The 16,723-nt window shown below is 31.7% G+C and overlaps 1 protein-coding gene and 2 long non-coding RNA genes across 3 annotated transcripts; 2 read left to right on the top strand and 1 right to left on the bottom strand.

The window, feature by feature from the left end:
• The first annotated feature begins 472 nt into the window (after positions 1-472).
• LOC139518558 (uncharacterized) lies at positions 473-3,319 on the top strand. Its single transcript, XR_011663408.1, has 3 exons — positions 473-806; positions 2,309-2,369; positions 3,274-3,319. It is a non-coding gene; the product is annotated as an uncharacterized lncRNA (long non-coding RNA).
• A 16-nt stretch (positions 3,320-3,335) lies between these two features.
• Positions 3,336-4,911, top strand: LOC139518557 (uncharacterized). The gene is made up of 2 exons (XR_011663407.1): positions 3,336-3,423; positions 4,831-4,911. It is a non-coding gene; the product is annotated as an uncharacterized lncRNA (long non-coding RNA).
• Positions 4,912-5,816: 905 nt separating this feature from the next.
• On the bottom strand, positions 5,817-8,838 carry LOC139518556 (CD209 antigen-like protein E). Its single transcript, XM_071310047.1, has 3 exons — positions 8,575-8,838; positions 7,206-7,379; positions 5,817-6,181 (listed from the first exon to the last, which is right to left on the bottom strand). The coding sequence occupies exons 1-3, from the start codon at positions 8,759-8,761 to the stop codon at positions 5,919-5,921; spliced, it is 624 nt and encodes a 207-aa protein (XP_071166148.1). The 5' UTR covers positions 8,762-8,838; the 3' UTR covers positions 5,817-5,918.
• Positions 8,839-16,723: the final 7,885 nt, after the last annotated feature.

Below are 16,723 nucleotides of genomic sequence, written 5' to 3'. Positions count from 1 at the left end.
TATATAATCACTAATGATTTTAAAGATTCTAAATAATCCCTTAAAATCAGGAACTCTACATAATGCCTGATTATACAAATTCACTGTAACACACATACTCTTCAAAGGGCAGGAAATGCCGTCAAAGAAGAAATATTCATGGTTTTTCAACAACATCAATAATTTTAAAGTTAAAAGAACATTAAAACATTTTCTGATCGGATTTCCTTGTTTATTTTAACTTCTTAGTTGAATCTAGTAGATATCTTTTAAGTATAGATCCTACCGCACCATCTGGTAAATAACGATAAACTTTTCACTCTGAATATTTGTAAAGTCAACGGGATAAAGTTGAAGAATCTGTTTCTCTAAGTGTGAAAATGCCCAACTGATACGACGCAAAATATCACGCGGAATAACACGCGACTAATGCATACAACATGCGGTTTTGAACTAGTAATAATGTCATAATGAGTTACTTATCCTACGGACTTGTATGACATTATTAAGCTTTGAAGTTACGACTATTCTTGTGGTTTCACTCTTATATTTTTCCTTATATGTTTGTCAACAAAGTCAATAATTGAAGTCATCACTGATTAATATCGTGTAATTATTGGATAATAACCTATATACATTGTGTTTAAAACATCACCTTTTACTTAACAATTTAGACAACAAACAGTTTGAACAATTATAACCAATTTGTAACCTTCTAAAAAAAGATGTAGAACATGGCAAACGTACAAGTAGATTGTACTGGTCATACTATATAAACTCAAATAACTGGTAGTATTGTAGTATTGAGGTTCATTCAAATACAAAAGGTAAGCGTACTTTATATATTATTCAAAGTCAATTTCAAATTTCTTGTTTAATAGATGTAAAAACAGTATTGCACATTAGGAAACTAAAACGTTCAAAAATCAAAAATGTAAATAAGATAAAGACTGGCAATCAGTTTCAAATACAAAAACATCATTGCCTGATGAAGGTTAATCAAGAAGTGTCTGGCGTACTAAATTGTACCTTTGATAACTATTTCGGACGCATATTATTTACCAAGTGTTAATCTTCTCTTTTCAAGATGGCAAAGACACTCTCCTAAAATTAAGGAAAATAATAATTTCTCGCTTTAACATACGTTGCAATAACTTGTTTCCCAATGCACTATAAATAAATATATTTAAACTATCTAAATGAACTAACTGTCAATGTATCAGAATATATACGTTCAGTGTAATTCTTGCTTTCAAAAACTCGTCCTAATAAGTACTGGGCATTTTTGTTTTTGTATTTCAAATATATCGTAACACAAAATTTTAAAATCTACTGAAACAAATAAAACTCGAGATCCATTTGTACTTTCTAATACAGTAAGTATGAGGATTATATTCTAGTTGGTTCAACATTTTATCAAATTTTACCAATAAAGGTTAAAGAATCAAAGAGCTGCCTTATCACGGTCTCTTTTTTTTTGTATAAGCTTCCACCATAACATCAACTGTATCGAATAATATATATTACTATAATGGCGTTTATCAACGTTTTTTTTTTTTTATTATTATTCTCTATTGGATAGTTGCCTCATTGTAATCTTACCAAATATCCCTTTTTGTACTTATAATCGGGCAAATTTCAAATTCTCAAAACGACAATAGAACAGCAAAACAAAACCAAAGATGTATAGAGATAATTTTGCAGTCGTTTACACTACCCATGTGTCTACTATATGACAGTCTTTAAAAAATACAAAGTCGATGATACTTGTGAAACAGTCACAGCTTTCTTGTTAGGTTGTTGTCTCTGTTAGTCACCACTTCAGTCTTGACATGATAATCAATTATATGATAATTTTTATAAATTTACAGTTTGCAAAAGTACGAATTATTCTAGATACTAAGGATTTTCTTATCCCAGGCATATATATAATCTTTACCGTGTTTGGCACAGCTTTTGGGAATTTTAGGTCATCAATGCTCTTCAACTTTGTTCTTGTTTGGCTTTCTTTACTATTTTGATCCGAGCGCCACTGGTCTTATGTAGACGAAACGCACGTATGGTTTAATAAATTATAAGTCTGGTACCTATAAGGTTTAGTTTGTAACCCCGATTTGTTTTCTATCAATCGATTGATGACTTTTGAACAGAGGTATTCTTCTGTTGTCTTTATTTATTCTACTGATCTTCGATCAATATTTTCCCAAATTTGCAGATATTACAAAGGTGTATGTGTGTACTACGATGTTCGCAAAATTGTGTTTATTTTTATATGTTAATACTTGCATTTAATAATGTTCAATATCCACCAATTTCTTGTCAATTTCAGATGTTGAAGTTGTTTATATTTGCATTGCTAGTTGGAGTTGCAACTGCTAACTACTGGGGTGGTAAGTTTACATGTCTTTTGCTTTCATGACGCAAGATACTAGGGTGGTAAGTTCATATATCTTTGTCTGCTATTTTGCTACATAATGTTGTTGTTAGTTAACACTTACTTTTTCTACCATGAATCAACATACTAGGGTGGTAAAAAGTAAAATCACCCAAAAAATAATGAACTCCGATGAAAATTAAAAAAAAAAAAAGAAAGTCTCTGATCAAATGGAAAATAAAAAGCTCAAACATATTTCTGACTTGGTACAGGCATTTTCTTATGTAGAAAATGGTGGATTGAACCTGGTTTTATAGCTAGCTAAACCTCTCACTTGTATGACAGTCGCATCAAAATTCAGTTATATTGACAACGATGCTTGAATAAAACACAGAAATAATTGGTAAAAATGTCTTGTATTTGGTTTTGATGTTATATTTATTATTCTCATAGGATTTTGTCTGGTGCTTAGTCTGTTTCTGTGTGTGTTACATTTTAATGTTGTGTCGTTGTTCTTCTCTTATATTTAATGCGATTCCCTCAGTTTTAGTTTGTTACCCCGATTTTGTTTTTTGTCCATGGATTTATGAGTTTTGAACAGCGGTATACTACTGTCGCCTTTATTTTACACGATGCGACATAGTGTTGTGGTTAGTTTACAATTACCTTTTCTACCATAAGGCAATATACTGGAGTGGTAAGTTTACATATAATTTTCTTTTAAAAGTATTAACTGTTCTCTTGGTATCTACATCCTCTCTTCTTTTTTGATAGCTTTCGGAGGATATAAAATACCAAGTACCGTGCTAAATCCACAATTATCTTGCTTTATACATACTTGAAGTCATGCATAAGCGACGGTAAGAAACAACCAACATATCACTGCTGGCTATACAAAGGATCATTTTTTTTTTTTACAGGAGGAGGTGGTGATCATGACGATGGAGGATGGGGAGGAGGAGGAGGAGGTTGGGGTGGTGGTGGTGGTGGACGCTGGGGTGGAGGTGGTGGACGTTGGGGTGGCGGACGTTGGGGCGGTGGCGGAGGACACTGGGGTGGTGGCAGAATAGGTAAAAACGTAAAACTAATACATGTAATGATGCAATTATAAATGAGAAATACTGCTCATGAGACAATTAAACTCAACATTATTTGAAGCATATATAAATATCTACATCCTTTAATAACAACAACTTCAATGCAAAACTACAAAAAAAACCTACTTAAATAGACATTGAATAGAACAGAACAGTAGTGAAAACTAAATTCAGTTTAAACAGTTAATTGCTAACAGAAATATTCGATAGTTTAAAATTAAAAGGTAAAAATCGATCGTATATTTCAAGACGGATAAAGCACAAAAGCACAAAATACTTCAAACAGTTATACCGCAAGACAAACTTGTAAAAAAAAATGTATCATTAGATAATAAGTTACTCCGGTGGATTGAACATACATGTATCTGGTTTTACACCAAATGTCCCTGTTCAAATGCAACTGCATGTCTACTTGTATGCATTGCGTTTGTAAATATATAATGGTTAAAAATAAAAACAAAACAGGACGTATGCAACTTGACTGTAAATCTGCATATTCAACCCCATTAATGAAAAATTTGATAACACGCATTTGTACACAAAACATATATATTTATAAGCAAATAAAAAAAAATAATAGCGGGGCAATTTAATATGTTTGACATGTCAGCTCGTATTTCATTTTGGTTTTCAGATAATACTTTAATTATCAAAATTTGATTGCAACTTCAGTGTTATCAATGTGTTAAAGAAAAATTTACATCGGCGGGTGTAATCAGTGCAGCAGAAACTGCTGAATCTTTCGTAGCACTTGAGGTCACTGTTTGTTCATGACAATTTTAGTTTTCTCTGTAGTGTGTGTACTAATGGTTTTCTTTTTTAGCTTTAGCTTTTGATTTGTTTAGTCTGTATTTCGTTACGTTGTATGATTGCTTTTGATTTAGTTACTTTAATTGAGCGGAACATCTCAAACTATGTCGAGATAACTCTGTCTGGGGTAATTGTCGTAGTATCTCAACTAATACGAAGTCTGTGCATACAGGTCCTAAATAAGGATTGAAAATGGGCACATATAACAAAAATAGAGTTTTATTAGTTTTATGATTTCTATTATCGAGGCATTCCATGTTCCAGTATTCGTAATTGTTTACTGCTGTTTACAACTATGTGTTGTGGTTGCATACATCAGACCGTTTTACTCTTTTGTTTTAGATTCGCCGTCTGTGCATTTTTCTTTAAATTGACCTTTTAAACGAAATTATTGTAACATCACCAAAGGGACATGTTTGATGGGTAACGATGTCCTATAGTTGTGGATTGATGTGTCATTTAGTCTCTTGTGAAGAGCTGCCTCATTGGCAATCACACCAAATCTTAGTTTTATATATATATAAATATAAAACGTGATGATATATGTTTGTATATGTTTTATCGTTTCAGGATACTAGGCAGTGTGGAAATGAGAATGTCTTGCTAACATCCATTCATGTCATAATATAATTGAATAAATTTGAAGCATTGTGTCAATATTTGTTTTTACTGTGCAATCAAATGAAGAAATTAATCTTTGTTTTTTTGTTAAACTAATCCTACCTCAAATTCATTTCTATAAATATGATTTGGTTAAAACAACAGCATGGATGCCGTGTACATTTCATATAAAGCTAGTAGCCCGGGGCTTATTTCAATACACAGTTAGTAGTAGTGTTACATCCTTTTATCATAACATTATGGTGTTGATGAAAAGTCAAAAAGGTTTCGACAGAAGACGAAATTGATGATGAACGATTAAAATAAATTCTTAAAAATAAATTTTAAGCTAACGAGTTGTTACGGTTGTTATTTGTGTCTTTAAAAACCTTAAGTTTTTTCCTCAACACCAAATATGGAATATACACGTTCTCCACGCGGTTGCTTTTAACTAATCATATTCATAGAAATGTATAGGAGGTAAGATAAATTAAAATATTATCTCCCAGCATACATATTACGATATCAATGCGTAGAAACCCGATAGTCTCATCGATTATTATTGAATAGACAGGGTGTTATTTTATCGATTGTTATTTATGGATTTCAAATATAAATGGGCAAATCTGAGGACAGAATAGAGTTATATTGGTTGTAAAAAAAACCAGCAAATTCAAATGCTGTGGATAAATTTATTCCAATTTTCGTGGATTGAGGTAAACTTTACATTTGAGGATATTTAATTTCGAGGTTTCGCCAATAGTTGCAGGCAATTCTACAGACAATATGTTGAATATTTATATTTGTGTTTCACCTTTATCTGCGAAATCCCCCAAAAATGTTATCCCGCGAATAAGTTTGACCAGTTTTTTAAATTATCTGGAGATAGAATGTTATGTTGTTATTTAACAAATGGTTGTTTTCACACACATAGTACTTAATGTGGATACTTTTTTTATTTGGAAAATAATTTATTCACAGAAGTACTGTTATAGTTGTAGTTAATCAAATATGTGTTAGAGGTTGTCAGTTAAAGGAATCACAGACAACCTAATTTATCACGGTAATCCTTTAACGTATTCACATATAAACCCTTTCTCCTGGAGGCAGTAATCATCTACCATCCCATCATGTCTCATTTTAAGCACGCCACAATTAGCATCTTCCCCAGGGTAGTGAAAATCATAATTGTTAGGATTATTCCCATGGAACTTCATGTATGTTGCTGATCCAATGCTTTGTTCATCTACCCAACGCCAAGTATCCTCACTTCCTATATCTGTAGCGCCGACAAAATATTGGCCAGTGTACGGATTGGGAGCTTTAATGTATAAAAAAGACGGATGTTTACTTCGATAAAAGAAAAAAATCGAAGACACATATAGAAGTCGACATTAGTCTTTGTTTTAACAAAATATATTAAACATTAACCCAATGTGTATGCAAGTTGTTCATTAATTAAAATATTTTGGAAAATATAATGTCCTCACAATATTTTCTAAAATACTAAAACGCATGCAGTTGTACAAACACATTGCCAGTTACCAAATGTGATAGAAAATTAGGTGGATTTAATAATTTGAGATCTAATCCATCGTTCTTACAATTCTATCTTTCGATATACTTTATGTTTTCAAAATCTTTAATTGTAACTATAAGATATGATTATTTCATGGAACATATATTACATAGTTTAAGGTTGCTATAATATCAACATCAGAACATCAGTTACTGTATCGTCGTAAGGTTGTACTCTTGAATTAATATAATGTAAATTTGGACTAAGAATTTTTAACCGGTAAGTAGTTGAGAGTAATAGCACAATCACAAAAATAATAAACTCAGAGGAAAATTCAAAACGGTAAGTCCATACTCAAATGAGAAAATCAACAGCTCAAACAACTGTCATATTCCTGATTTGGTACATGCATTTTCTTATGTAGAATTGGTGGATTAAACATGAAATTATAGCTAGCTTAACCTCTCACTTGTGCGACAGTCGCATACAATTGCATTATATCGACATCGTTGTGTAAACGATACAAACAGACATAAGTTAAAGGTATATAAAGCCAATAGTAGTATTCCGCTGTTCGAAAGTCCTAAATCAATTGAGGGAAAACATGTATAAATGTCGTCCAGATGCTACTGCTAGTTTTGTCATATGACGTAAAGTATCACGAGTTCCAACAAATGAGAGGAACTTTGTAACTGTTTATTCCTTTATATAGGGATTAGTGTACATGTCATAATTATCAGTAAACTGCAAATGTTGTAATCGCACGGCCTACAACAGTTTTTTGATAAAGTCTTTATTATTTTTTATTATCTAGTTCTATACTTACAAAAATTGTGTAATGCTTCCACAGTAGTGTTATGCTTGTATTCTGAATTCAAGACAATTAATCTTCCTCCCAAGAGCTCACATTCCTGCTTGGCATCACCCCATGTTTTAGTGTTTTCTTCAAATATTTTAAAACATACCTCGTTGTAATAAATAAACCCTGGCACATCACAAACTGAAACAAGATCATGTATTTCTTTCTTATTGGGCAATTATTTTTTTTTTTATTTGACTTTATAATTTAAAGGTGTGGTAGATAATAATATGAAGACTTTTGAAAATCAATCAAAATCATGATTCGATAACATTAAGTACTTAAGTATAGATAATTGAATCAATTTTGAATATTAACATGTGTTCCATAACAGAACAAGGACAAGTCTGCTATTATCGGAGTGCAACTAGAACTGCTTATCCATCAATTGAAATCAGGCAAATGATGAATTACAGATAACAATTTATTCAAATGTAGAAATGAGGTTGATCATATTGAATGTGATTTGCGCGAGAACTGTAGTAGAGTTATGACCACGACTGACATCTGTTTAGGGTTTTATAAACTTCGTTGTTCCTAGAATCTTGTCATCATTGTCTTATTATACAAAATCCTTTCTTTTTTAGTCTAATGTACCAAGTCTCACACTTAAAATTGTTTTCTATCAATAGAGACCGTGCATAAAAATAAAAAGATTCTGTATGATAACCAACTAGACAAGTATCCAACGAAAACGAAAGGGCAATGATGTTAACAAATGCATGTTACCATACGGTCTTCACTGATGAGCTATAGCTGTTCTCGGGATAATTATATCATCATCGGCACCAATATTATTGCTCCGGATGTGCATTTTGAAAATTATTGTAGCACAGAAGCTGCACCAAAATATCCGAATTTTAAGTTCAAATAAATGCTTCACTGCTACCCAACTTACAAAAACCCAGCCCTGACAATACGTATCGCAGACACGTGATACGTTTATACCCCCACCAATCCAACCGACAACAACGGCATAGTTTCACAAACAAAATAACACTTTGTACAGTTGATTGCCATATTTCTACCGAGCCGACCAATGACTTGCATTGTTAATTCTGTTGTTTTTCTTTTCTTGTCTCATCCTATTTTTTAATACTTGATTGTACTCCATTCCTCATGTATCATGTATATACATTATTGTATATACTAAGAACTTGCCTAAATATATATGACAAAGATTCATACAGAAAATGTATTCTCTCCATGCATTTATCCCCATTACAGCATTGCAATTCTGATTTTTATAGCTTCCCCCGAAATAACCATTTTACTTTTTAACCCTATGAATATTGCATGAACACATTTGTGTATGTATTATTGTTATATGACATACCGTGGACTGGACGTTTTAACCATACTTTATTTTGGTTGCTGCTGCTCATTGTGAAATAATAAGTGTCGATTGTTGGAAAGTCACTGGCATAACAACAGCATTCAGATTCGATAATCATATTGCATTGTTCAGTAAAATAGCAGAATTCAAAACAACTGTTTGTATCGCCTTTAGTGGTTCCGAACATGAACTGTTGAGGTGAATTTGGCTCAAGACTTAGTAAATGGTCCCATTGTACCACATAATACAACCACTCTCGACCATTAGCTGGAACATTTAAAATAAAATACTTTCATGGGAAGAGTTGTATGAATTCAATGATTGTTATCTTTAACATGTTTCGGAAAATACCAATATGTTTTTTAACAACTTCATAGCTTGTTGCATAAGCTTTCTTGTATTCTTATCGTCTGCTTTTTAAGGTGGTACATTGTAACTCCGATACAGGGAAATAAATCTGTAAAATCAGCTAAACGTTTTATTGACATTGTATTCATAAGGAAATATTAAGCTTCTCGACGATCAAAACTAGTGTTTGTCAAATTGCTATGTATCCAATGATTTTTTTCCGAGAAAGTGTGTGGTTCAATGTTTTTGAAAGTTTAATATTTTTGTCAAAGGGTCAAAGTAAATATTTTGTCAAAATTTTATGAAAATCAAACGAGTCGAATTTATTTTAGCCAAGGTGGTACTTAAGCTTCCGCTATGGTCGTTATGTGTGACATCATAAATCTAAATTTAGCATGATTTTTTTTTATATGATTGACCACCAATATACAAATAAATAGAAACAACACTACAGATACGTAAAATAACCTTTGAAGCACGTGCATGGTCGTAATATCCAATGAAAACAGTAGAATGCTACATTATATATGTAGTATAGAAGATGATGGCGTCAACTATTTTTCATTGATCTCATCACGTAAAAACAAAGAAACTGTCTGTTAGTTATCGTTCAGCAACTTTGCAGTAAAACTGTTTTGTAAACTCTCTGTTTTTCTCACCATAAAGTCCCAACGGTTTCGGTAACAGGTAGTCATAAACTTAAAATGAAAACTGTTTATATGAATAGCCTTGCGGGACTATTTATTAAATGCCTGATGTATAGATAATTATATTAGTAAATTGTGTTTACTATAATTTTTTTACCTTATAGTTTCTTTCCCAGTCGTATAAAAAGATGCAATACAATCCGAATAATAGTTTGTTTTATGTTGTATTATAATTTGTGTACTCTCGGGTACCTATAGTTATGGACATTTTGATTCATGAGAATATGTATTTATTAGAATTTCGAGTTCTTTGTGGAATGAGGATTCTTTCAATTCCTATTCTTACTGTAACATGACAATACAAAAAGGATAGCAGGAATAACAAAAATACTGAAAAGTACAACAGAGCACATCAACCACCAACATTCCAATCCTTCGAACAAAAATGAATTCTGAACAAATCCAATCAACAACGAACATCACTAAAAAATCTGAACAAATTCTAATAAAATGAAAAAAATATCTTTCATTGATCAATTAAAATAAATACTTGAAAATTGGTTCTTCTTCTTAATTAACTTACCTGTGTTTGACGAAAATACAATCCACAACAACATTAACAATTTCATCTTTGAAGGAGGCAGGAAAGACTTAAGACGTCAATAGTGGTTTCTTATTTGTTTCTTCTTCTCCAAAGGGCAATTATAAACTAACGTGTGCAATGGTGTGTATTCATCAACACAATACAACCTACTACTAAATAATATTGCGATTGAAGCTGGCTCTAAATTTGGCCCTAGTCGTTTTCTGTAAACTAAACCAACATGAGATTGAAAGATTGAACATTAGGCATTGATACAATATTGACCTTGAGTAATGGGTGGTTTTCTTTACCGAATTTAACAAGAGTATTTGAAAACATTTTTTTCAAAATATTATTACTAAATATCAATAAAAATTGATTTTTATATTGTTCTTTTTTAAATTCTATAATTACATCTATCATAACATTTCAATGTCATATATACAAACGTGTTAACAAACACATATATAATTGTTTTCTGAGGCTCATAACCTGAAGGACCGAATTGATTTTGTTTGAACAACGTCTTTCAATATTAATTCAAGAGATTCTGATTTTGTAGTAGCTTAACTGACATTGTTTATTTTGGACTTATGAGTTTGAATGTCCCTTTGGTATATGCTCTTCAATTTGATTTGACTTAAAACTGTTTTAATTCGAGCACAACTGACGGGTCTGATGTAAATGTAACGTGTGTTATGCGTACCAAACTATAATCCTGGTATATTTGATGGTTTTGTTTTATCTCCAACTCTAATCTCTACTTTTTCAATTACGCTAACCACAACCCTAGCTCTGATGTCAAAAACTGACTACGCATGCACCGCAACATATTGAAATCAAAGATTAACCCAAAACAGCATATATCTTTGATTGCTGAAAATAGTTGGTGAAACTCGGAATATCAATATGAGGACATTTTGTTATTTAGCTCAACTGTTTATCTTTGAAATGTATTTTAGGCAACAAGGGAGTTGTCGCAATGGTATCCGTCGATATGGTAAAGCTAAAAATAATACATGACACAATAATACTATAATACAATGCGTTCAATGGTATGACCTACACACCCACTCACAACCTATATGGTTAAGAAATGACACAGTATTACCTACAAAAGACAATGATATGATAGAACCGGAAATTGAGGACATTTTGAACTACTCTGACAATTATTAGTACACGAAGGAATTAAACTTTGAGTAACTACAGGAACTCACCAATGTCCATAGCAGCATTGAGCTCAACGTGTTACATTCATTAATACATTCCCTTTACAACTGCACCTAGTAAGGTATCTATTGCAAAAATCTCCATGATTGAGTAAACTCTGGTTAGGGTACATCATTTGATTTGAATGGTCTCCATTACTTAGATAGTATATTTTTCTTTAAACACCATTCTACTAGCGAAAAACACGATCGACTTTGCGAAAAAAAGTTGTCAAACTATTTCATGGTTTCTCTTTTTTTCAATCTCCCACTTCGAACATATACTCCCTTTGTATTATATATAACATTTTGCTAGCAATGACTAATCTGTTGGGTGATCCCAATATAAGTAAGTAAGCTTCTGAAAAGTGCCAGAAGTGACATAACTTATATATATAATGTATGCATATGTATTCTCGTTTGAGTTGTTTTAAATGGTCATTTCGGGATCTTTTATAGCTGACTATGTGGTATGGGCTTTGCTCATTGTTGAAGGCCGTATGGTGAAATATAGTTGTTAATTTCTGTGTCATGTTGGTCTCTTGTGGAGAGTTGTCTACTGGCAATCATACCACATTTTCTTTTATATATATACCTATATATACTGGTTTACGTTTTTTTAGTGTATTTCTATCTTTTATTTTCTTGTGTATTGTCTATTGCAATTGTGTGAGAATTAATGTACTGATTATGCCTATAATGGGTCCTCTAATGGAAATAAAAAAAAAGTTTATCTATCAGCTATCTAGAGTGCATTTATGATGGGCATAGCAAAATGAGTTATCTCCCGTTCACTAAGAAATAATTCATTTACACTAAAACATTAAATATACTATAATATATATCTTTTTTGTTGTTGGTATATAAAAATACCCGACCACGTCCACTCTGTTTGTTAGATGTATTTCTATTTGTACCCATCTGATGAGTTAAGCCATTTTCAACTGATTTTCATAATTCGTTAAAATGTTGTACTGTTACACCACTGTACCAGGTTAGGGCGAGGGTTGTGATCTAGCTAATATGTTTAAGCCCGCCGCATTCTGATTTTTTTGTTCCTGTCTCAAGTCAGGTGCCTGTAATTCAGTGGATGTCGTTTGTTGATGTGTTACATATTTGTTTTCTTTCATTTTTTTTTAACATAAATTAGGCCGTTAGTTTTCTCATTTGGATTGTTTTGCATTTGTCATATCGAGGTCTTTCATACTGAGCTGACTATGCGGTATGGGCTTTGGTCATTGTTGACGGCTATTAATTTCTGTGTCATTTGGTCTCTTGTTGAGAGTTGTCTCATTGACAATCACACCACATCTTCTTTTTTATATCTGCAATGGTCTGGCACTTAAGTATAAGGTAAGTCACATTATATAATTCATGCCCTGTCCAGATCAATAGATGACCAGGTTTGTTATAGATCCATTGCAACACCACGTAATTCATATCCTGCCAATTGCAATAGATAATCAGGTTTGCTAGAGACGAAAATTCTTGAGTAGTTGTTAACGTTTTTTTAATCATTTAAATTAAAGGATAATAACAAAACGAAGTCTATTATACACAAATAATTACATTAGATGTATGTTTCATTATAATACGTTATTCTGATTTGCTAACTTCACATCACGTGCTATTCCTGAAACAATTGTATTAGACAATAACATTTATCATTCATGATGACACGAGGTCCCACAATAAAGTGCACAGGTAAATTAAATGAAAACTTAATAAAAATCGTGTTTTCATGATTCTAGCTAAAAAAAATGTAATTATAAGTATTGAATGCTTCTCGCTTCATACTAAAAATGTGCGCACGGTCAACGCTTTTACAACCCTATAAAGTTACAAAAAGCAGCATTCAATTCTTAAGTGAAAATACGATAAAAATATCAATGATGTTTGTGATATAAAACGGAACTTTATGCCTCTAAAACTAGCAAAAAATGTCATTCAATGGAGAAGACTTAAGTTTCAAACTCCGAGGATTTCTACATGATGAAATAATCGTTTATGTCAGACAATACATGTAATATACCAAACTGTTATTCTGACAAAACTATATTAAATCAAATAAGACAAGTGGATAGAGTGCACTGCCGTCAAGTTCGACTTAACTAATGGGGTATACGTATTGTTTTTAGAGCACACTTTGCCATCTGCTATGGTTATTTCCAATTTATACAACGCATTATACATATGATAGGCAAGTCACCTTAAGTATAAATCAGATTTGATGATAATACAGAAATGACTTTACAGACAATATGAATATAAATCATACTTCTCCATAATCAAATTTAAATAACCAATAATGTCATTTTCTAATAAAAGTACAATTTCGCCAAAGTTAAGTTAATAAAATATTTTCAGACTTCCATTTGTGTAAAGAAAATTAGACTTGATGCATTTGTATATGCCAAGATGAAAAGATGCACTATGCGCTGAAGATATGAGCAATCGATAAACACTCAAATAGCTGTGTATGATCAAGTTCACATCACGATACGAGTAAAGCATTTTAAAGGAAATATCTTTTTCCACATGTTTCAATACAATATTGACTATTTCGATTCATTTTGCTTGCATGTTTGTTTCTCTCCCTTTGAATCATTGTTTCTATCTTTGTTTATTTAGAACTGTTTTCGTATGTTTTGTTTGTGTTTTTTGCAACCATTAGCCGCTTATAAGAGACATCGTAACAAGAAGGGAACAGCAAAGTTGTTTTTTGACGTGTAAGGGATACAAACAACATATTGATCATTTTAGCAATATCTACCTCTTGTTAGCTAAACGATTTCAAATTTTATGAGTCTGTCCGGGTCCAGCTAAAGCCCAACTCCGGGTGCATGATTATCTCTCTGTATCGGAGACTCACGTTGCAACGATGGCCTCGGGCTGTTTCTGCTCTTTGTGTTCTGGGTTTTGTCTCTTTAATACGTTCCGCGTTCCCATCCCAATAATAAAAGTTAAAAAAAAAAGTAATATACGGTCTAAACTATAACAATCTTTAGATTGTTCTTTATAAGAACCGAGTAATAACTAAAGACCAAAGGTCGACAAAGATTTCATATCAGCAGGTTAAGAAAATGTATTTTGTGCATTCTTTCAGTATTATTTGATAGAATGTACGTACTTTAATATTTTTTGTTGTTGTTTTGGTTGTACTTGTGTTTTTGATATCTATCAGATCGGCGTTTTGTATAGAAATTAGCAAACACCTAGTTTAACCCCACTACATTGTTATGTTCCTGAAATATAATTATAAGTAAGGTTATTTGTTTCGTAAAGGTGTTTATGTGATCTATATTTTGAAGTACAAAATAGAGAAATGTAACATTTGTATATATCAAACGTATTGTTAGTTAAAAGTTACATGGTACTCATTTCACTCAGAAATATTAAAATGCTCCCCGCAAGTAGTTATTACAAACGTTTGAATCATGAATATATTACCGCAAACAATGAACAATGTAACATTTTGCAGATCATAAATAAAAGTAATAATGCGTGTCAAGAAATAAAAACAATTCCGTTTCTGAAACTCTCTGAACTTTGATATCGATTTAATAGCCTGATTCGGCAGTAGCATTATATTACTTCGACAGGATATCATTTGTAAAACAGAGGAAACGATTTGAGGGAATAAAGTTTGAAATAACGTTGGTATTCAAATGGAAATTTTGTTTATGATTAATTCAGACACTTGCATATTTATTTGTCAAAATATGTCAGTGTTAGAGTAAGATGTAAGAGTGCTTTTTGATTACTGTAATTAAATAAACTTGTAGTAAACGTTTTTTTTATCACTTTAAATGACAGATTATAAAATGATACATAACCACGTTTACACGAATGAAAAAGTCTACATATATGTTGGTGCCACCATTCTGGGAATGGTTAGTTACGATTCATGTAATTTTCCCTAAATTTTTTTATTTTCTTCAAAGAACTAAACATGAAAGATTATTACCATGAGAGCATTCTGGCGAAAAAATAGACTGCTCTTGTGACAGTAGTAATGACGTCAGCTTTGATACTATCCTCATCTGTCAATACAACATTAAATTAGTCTTTTATAGTACTTTGGTCAGTCTATATATCTATACCACGATAATTCCTTCTTCATAAGAGCCAATTTTTACGGAATATATTCTTCCGTGACAATGTATACTGTAAGTTAGACAAATTATAGTTAATAGAGTGTTATGACTATGATACTTTCTGATTGTTTGTAGTCTTATTATATTAGTAATTTCAATTCAGAATTTGTCTACACATACTGAACGGAAGCTATAAACAGACAATATTATTTCTTATTTATTATCTTATTATCATCACTAGACATGAAAACATATTGTAAATCAATGAAAATTGCTTTTTTATGTTGAAAACATAATTGCAGAACCAGACTTCTCTTGATACAAAGAATAGACCAGTAAAAAAGTGAGTTTCAGGACAATTATTTTATGGTCTCCTTGATTATCGAAATTGGTAATCATTCTTCCGGCATCCGATATATTTTCCCTTATCATACTTAAAGGTCTACCAATTCATTCAACACAACACATTTTCTTAAATTTGTAAGATTGGAACAACAAAGATATTCACATATGAAGATTGTAGTCCAGAAAACTATGGTTTCATATTATAAGAAATGTTGTCGTGATTTTTTTATGGTGAGGCATGCGAAATACTTATTATGCTTACTAACGTTAGAACACCTGATAAACTGTTCTTTACATAGAAAACGTAACTGTTGTTATTAAGATAGATATTAGAAGATGTGGAATGAGTGCCAATGAGACAACTCTTCATCCAAGTCACAATTTCTAAAAAGTAAACAACCATATGTCAAAGTAATGCCTTCAACACGGAGCCTTGGTTCACGACGAACAGCAAGCTATAAAAGTCCCCAGCAATCACTATTGTAAAACCATTCAAACAGGAAAACTAACAGTTTAATCTCTATAAAAATTAAACTAGAAAGAAGACTCACTTTTGAAACACATTATTTGTTTGTTACATTAAGACGGTCTGATTTCTTCCGTTTTCTGTCTACTTAAATGCAGTAGATATTCATTTTTAAACCTTATAAGTAAAGTTTGATTTACTCTCCAATCTATTTGACAATAATTACTATATTCCACGTAATACGTAGCATTAATCGCATCTGTGAAAAAATATAATACATAACACAAGCTACATTCTATAGTTGTATCTAGTCTTATACTCCACGTAATATGTTACATTTATCGCACTATGGTTTTTTGTTGGTGCATGTATCGTTCTGTTCTACATAATAATATTTAACATTTAACGACCTTTCTTCTACGTATTAATGCATACTATATATCACTTTTTTC

This window comes from Mytilus edulis, chromosome 4, assembly GCF_963676685.1.
Source record: "Mytilus edulis chromosome 4, xbMytEdul2.2, whole genome shotgun sequence".
Lineage (NCBI taxonomy): Eukaryota > Metazoa > Mollusca > Bivalvia > Mytilida > Mytilidae > Mytilus > Mytilus edulis.
This window is presented reverse-complemented; position numbering and strand designations above follow the sequence as displayed.

What these genes read in the sequence shown, in the direction of transcription:
- LOC139518556 (XM_071310047.1), bottom strand. Translation starts at nt 8,761, where the DNA reads ATGTTCGGAACCACTAAAGGCGATACAAACAGTTGTTTTGAATTCTGC. An exon ending in GTTAAAACGTCCAGTCCACG is followed by an intron (nt 7,380 to 8,574) that starts GTATGTCATATA and finishes ATCTTGTTTCAG; the next exon opens with TTTGTGATGTGCCAGGGTTT. An exon ending in GGAAGCATTACACAATTTTT is followed by an intron (nt 6,182 to 7,205) that starts GTAAGTATAGAA and finishes TATACATTAAAG; the next exon opens with CTCCCAATCCGTACACTGGC.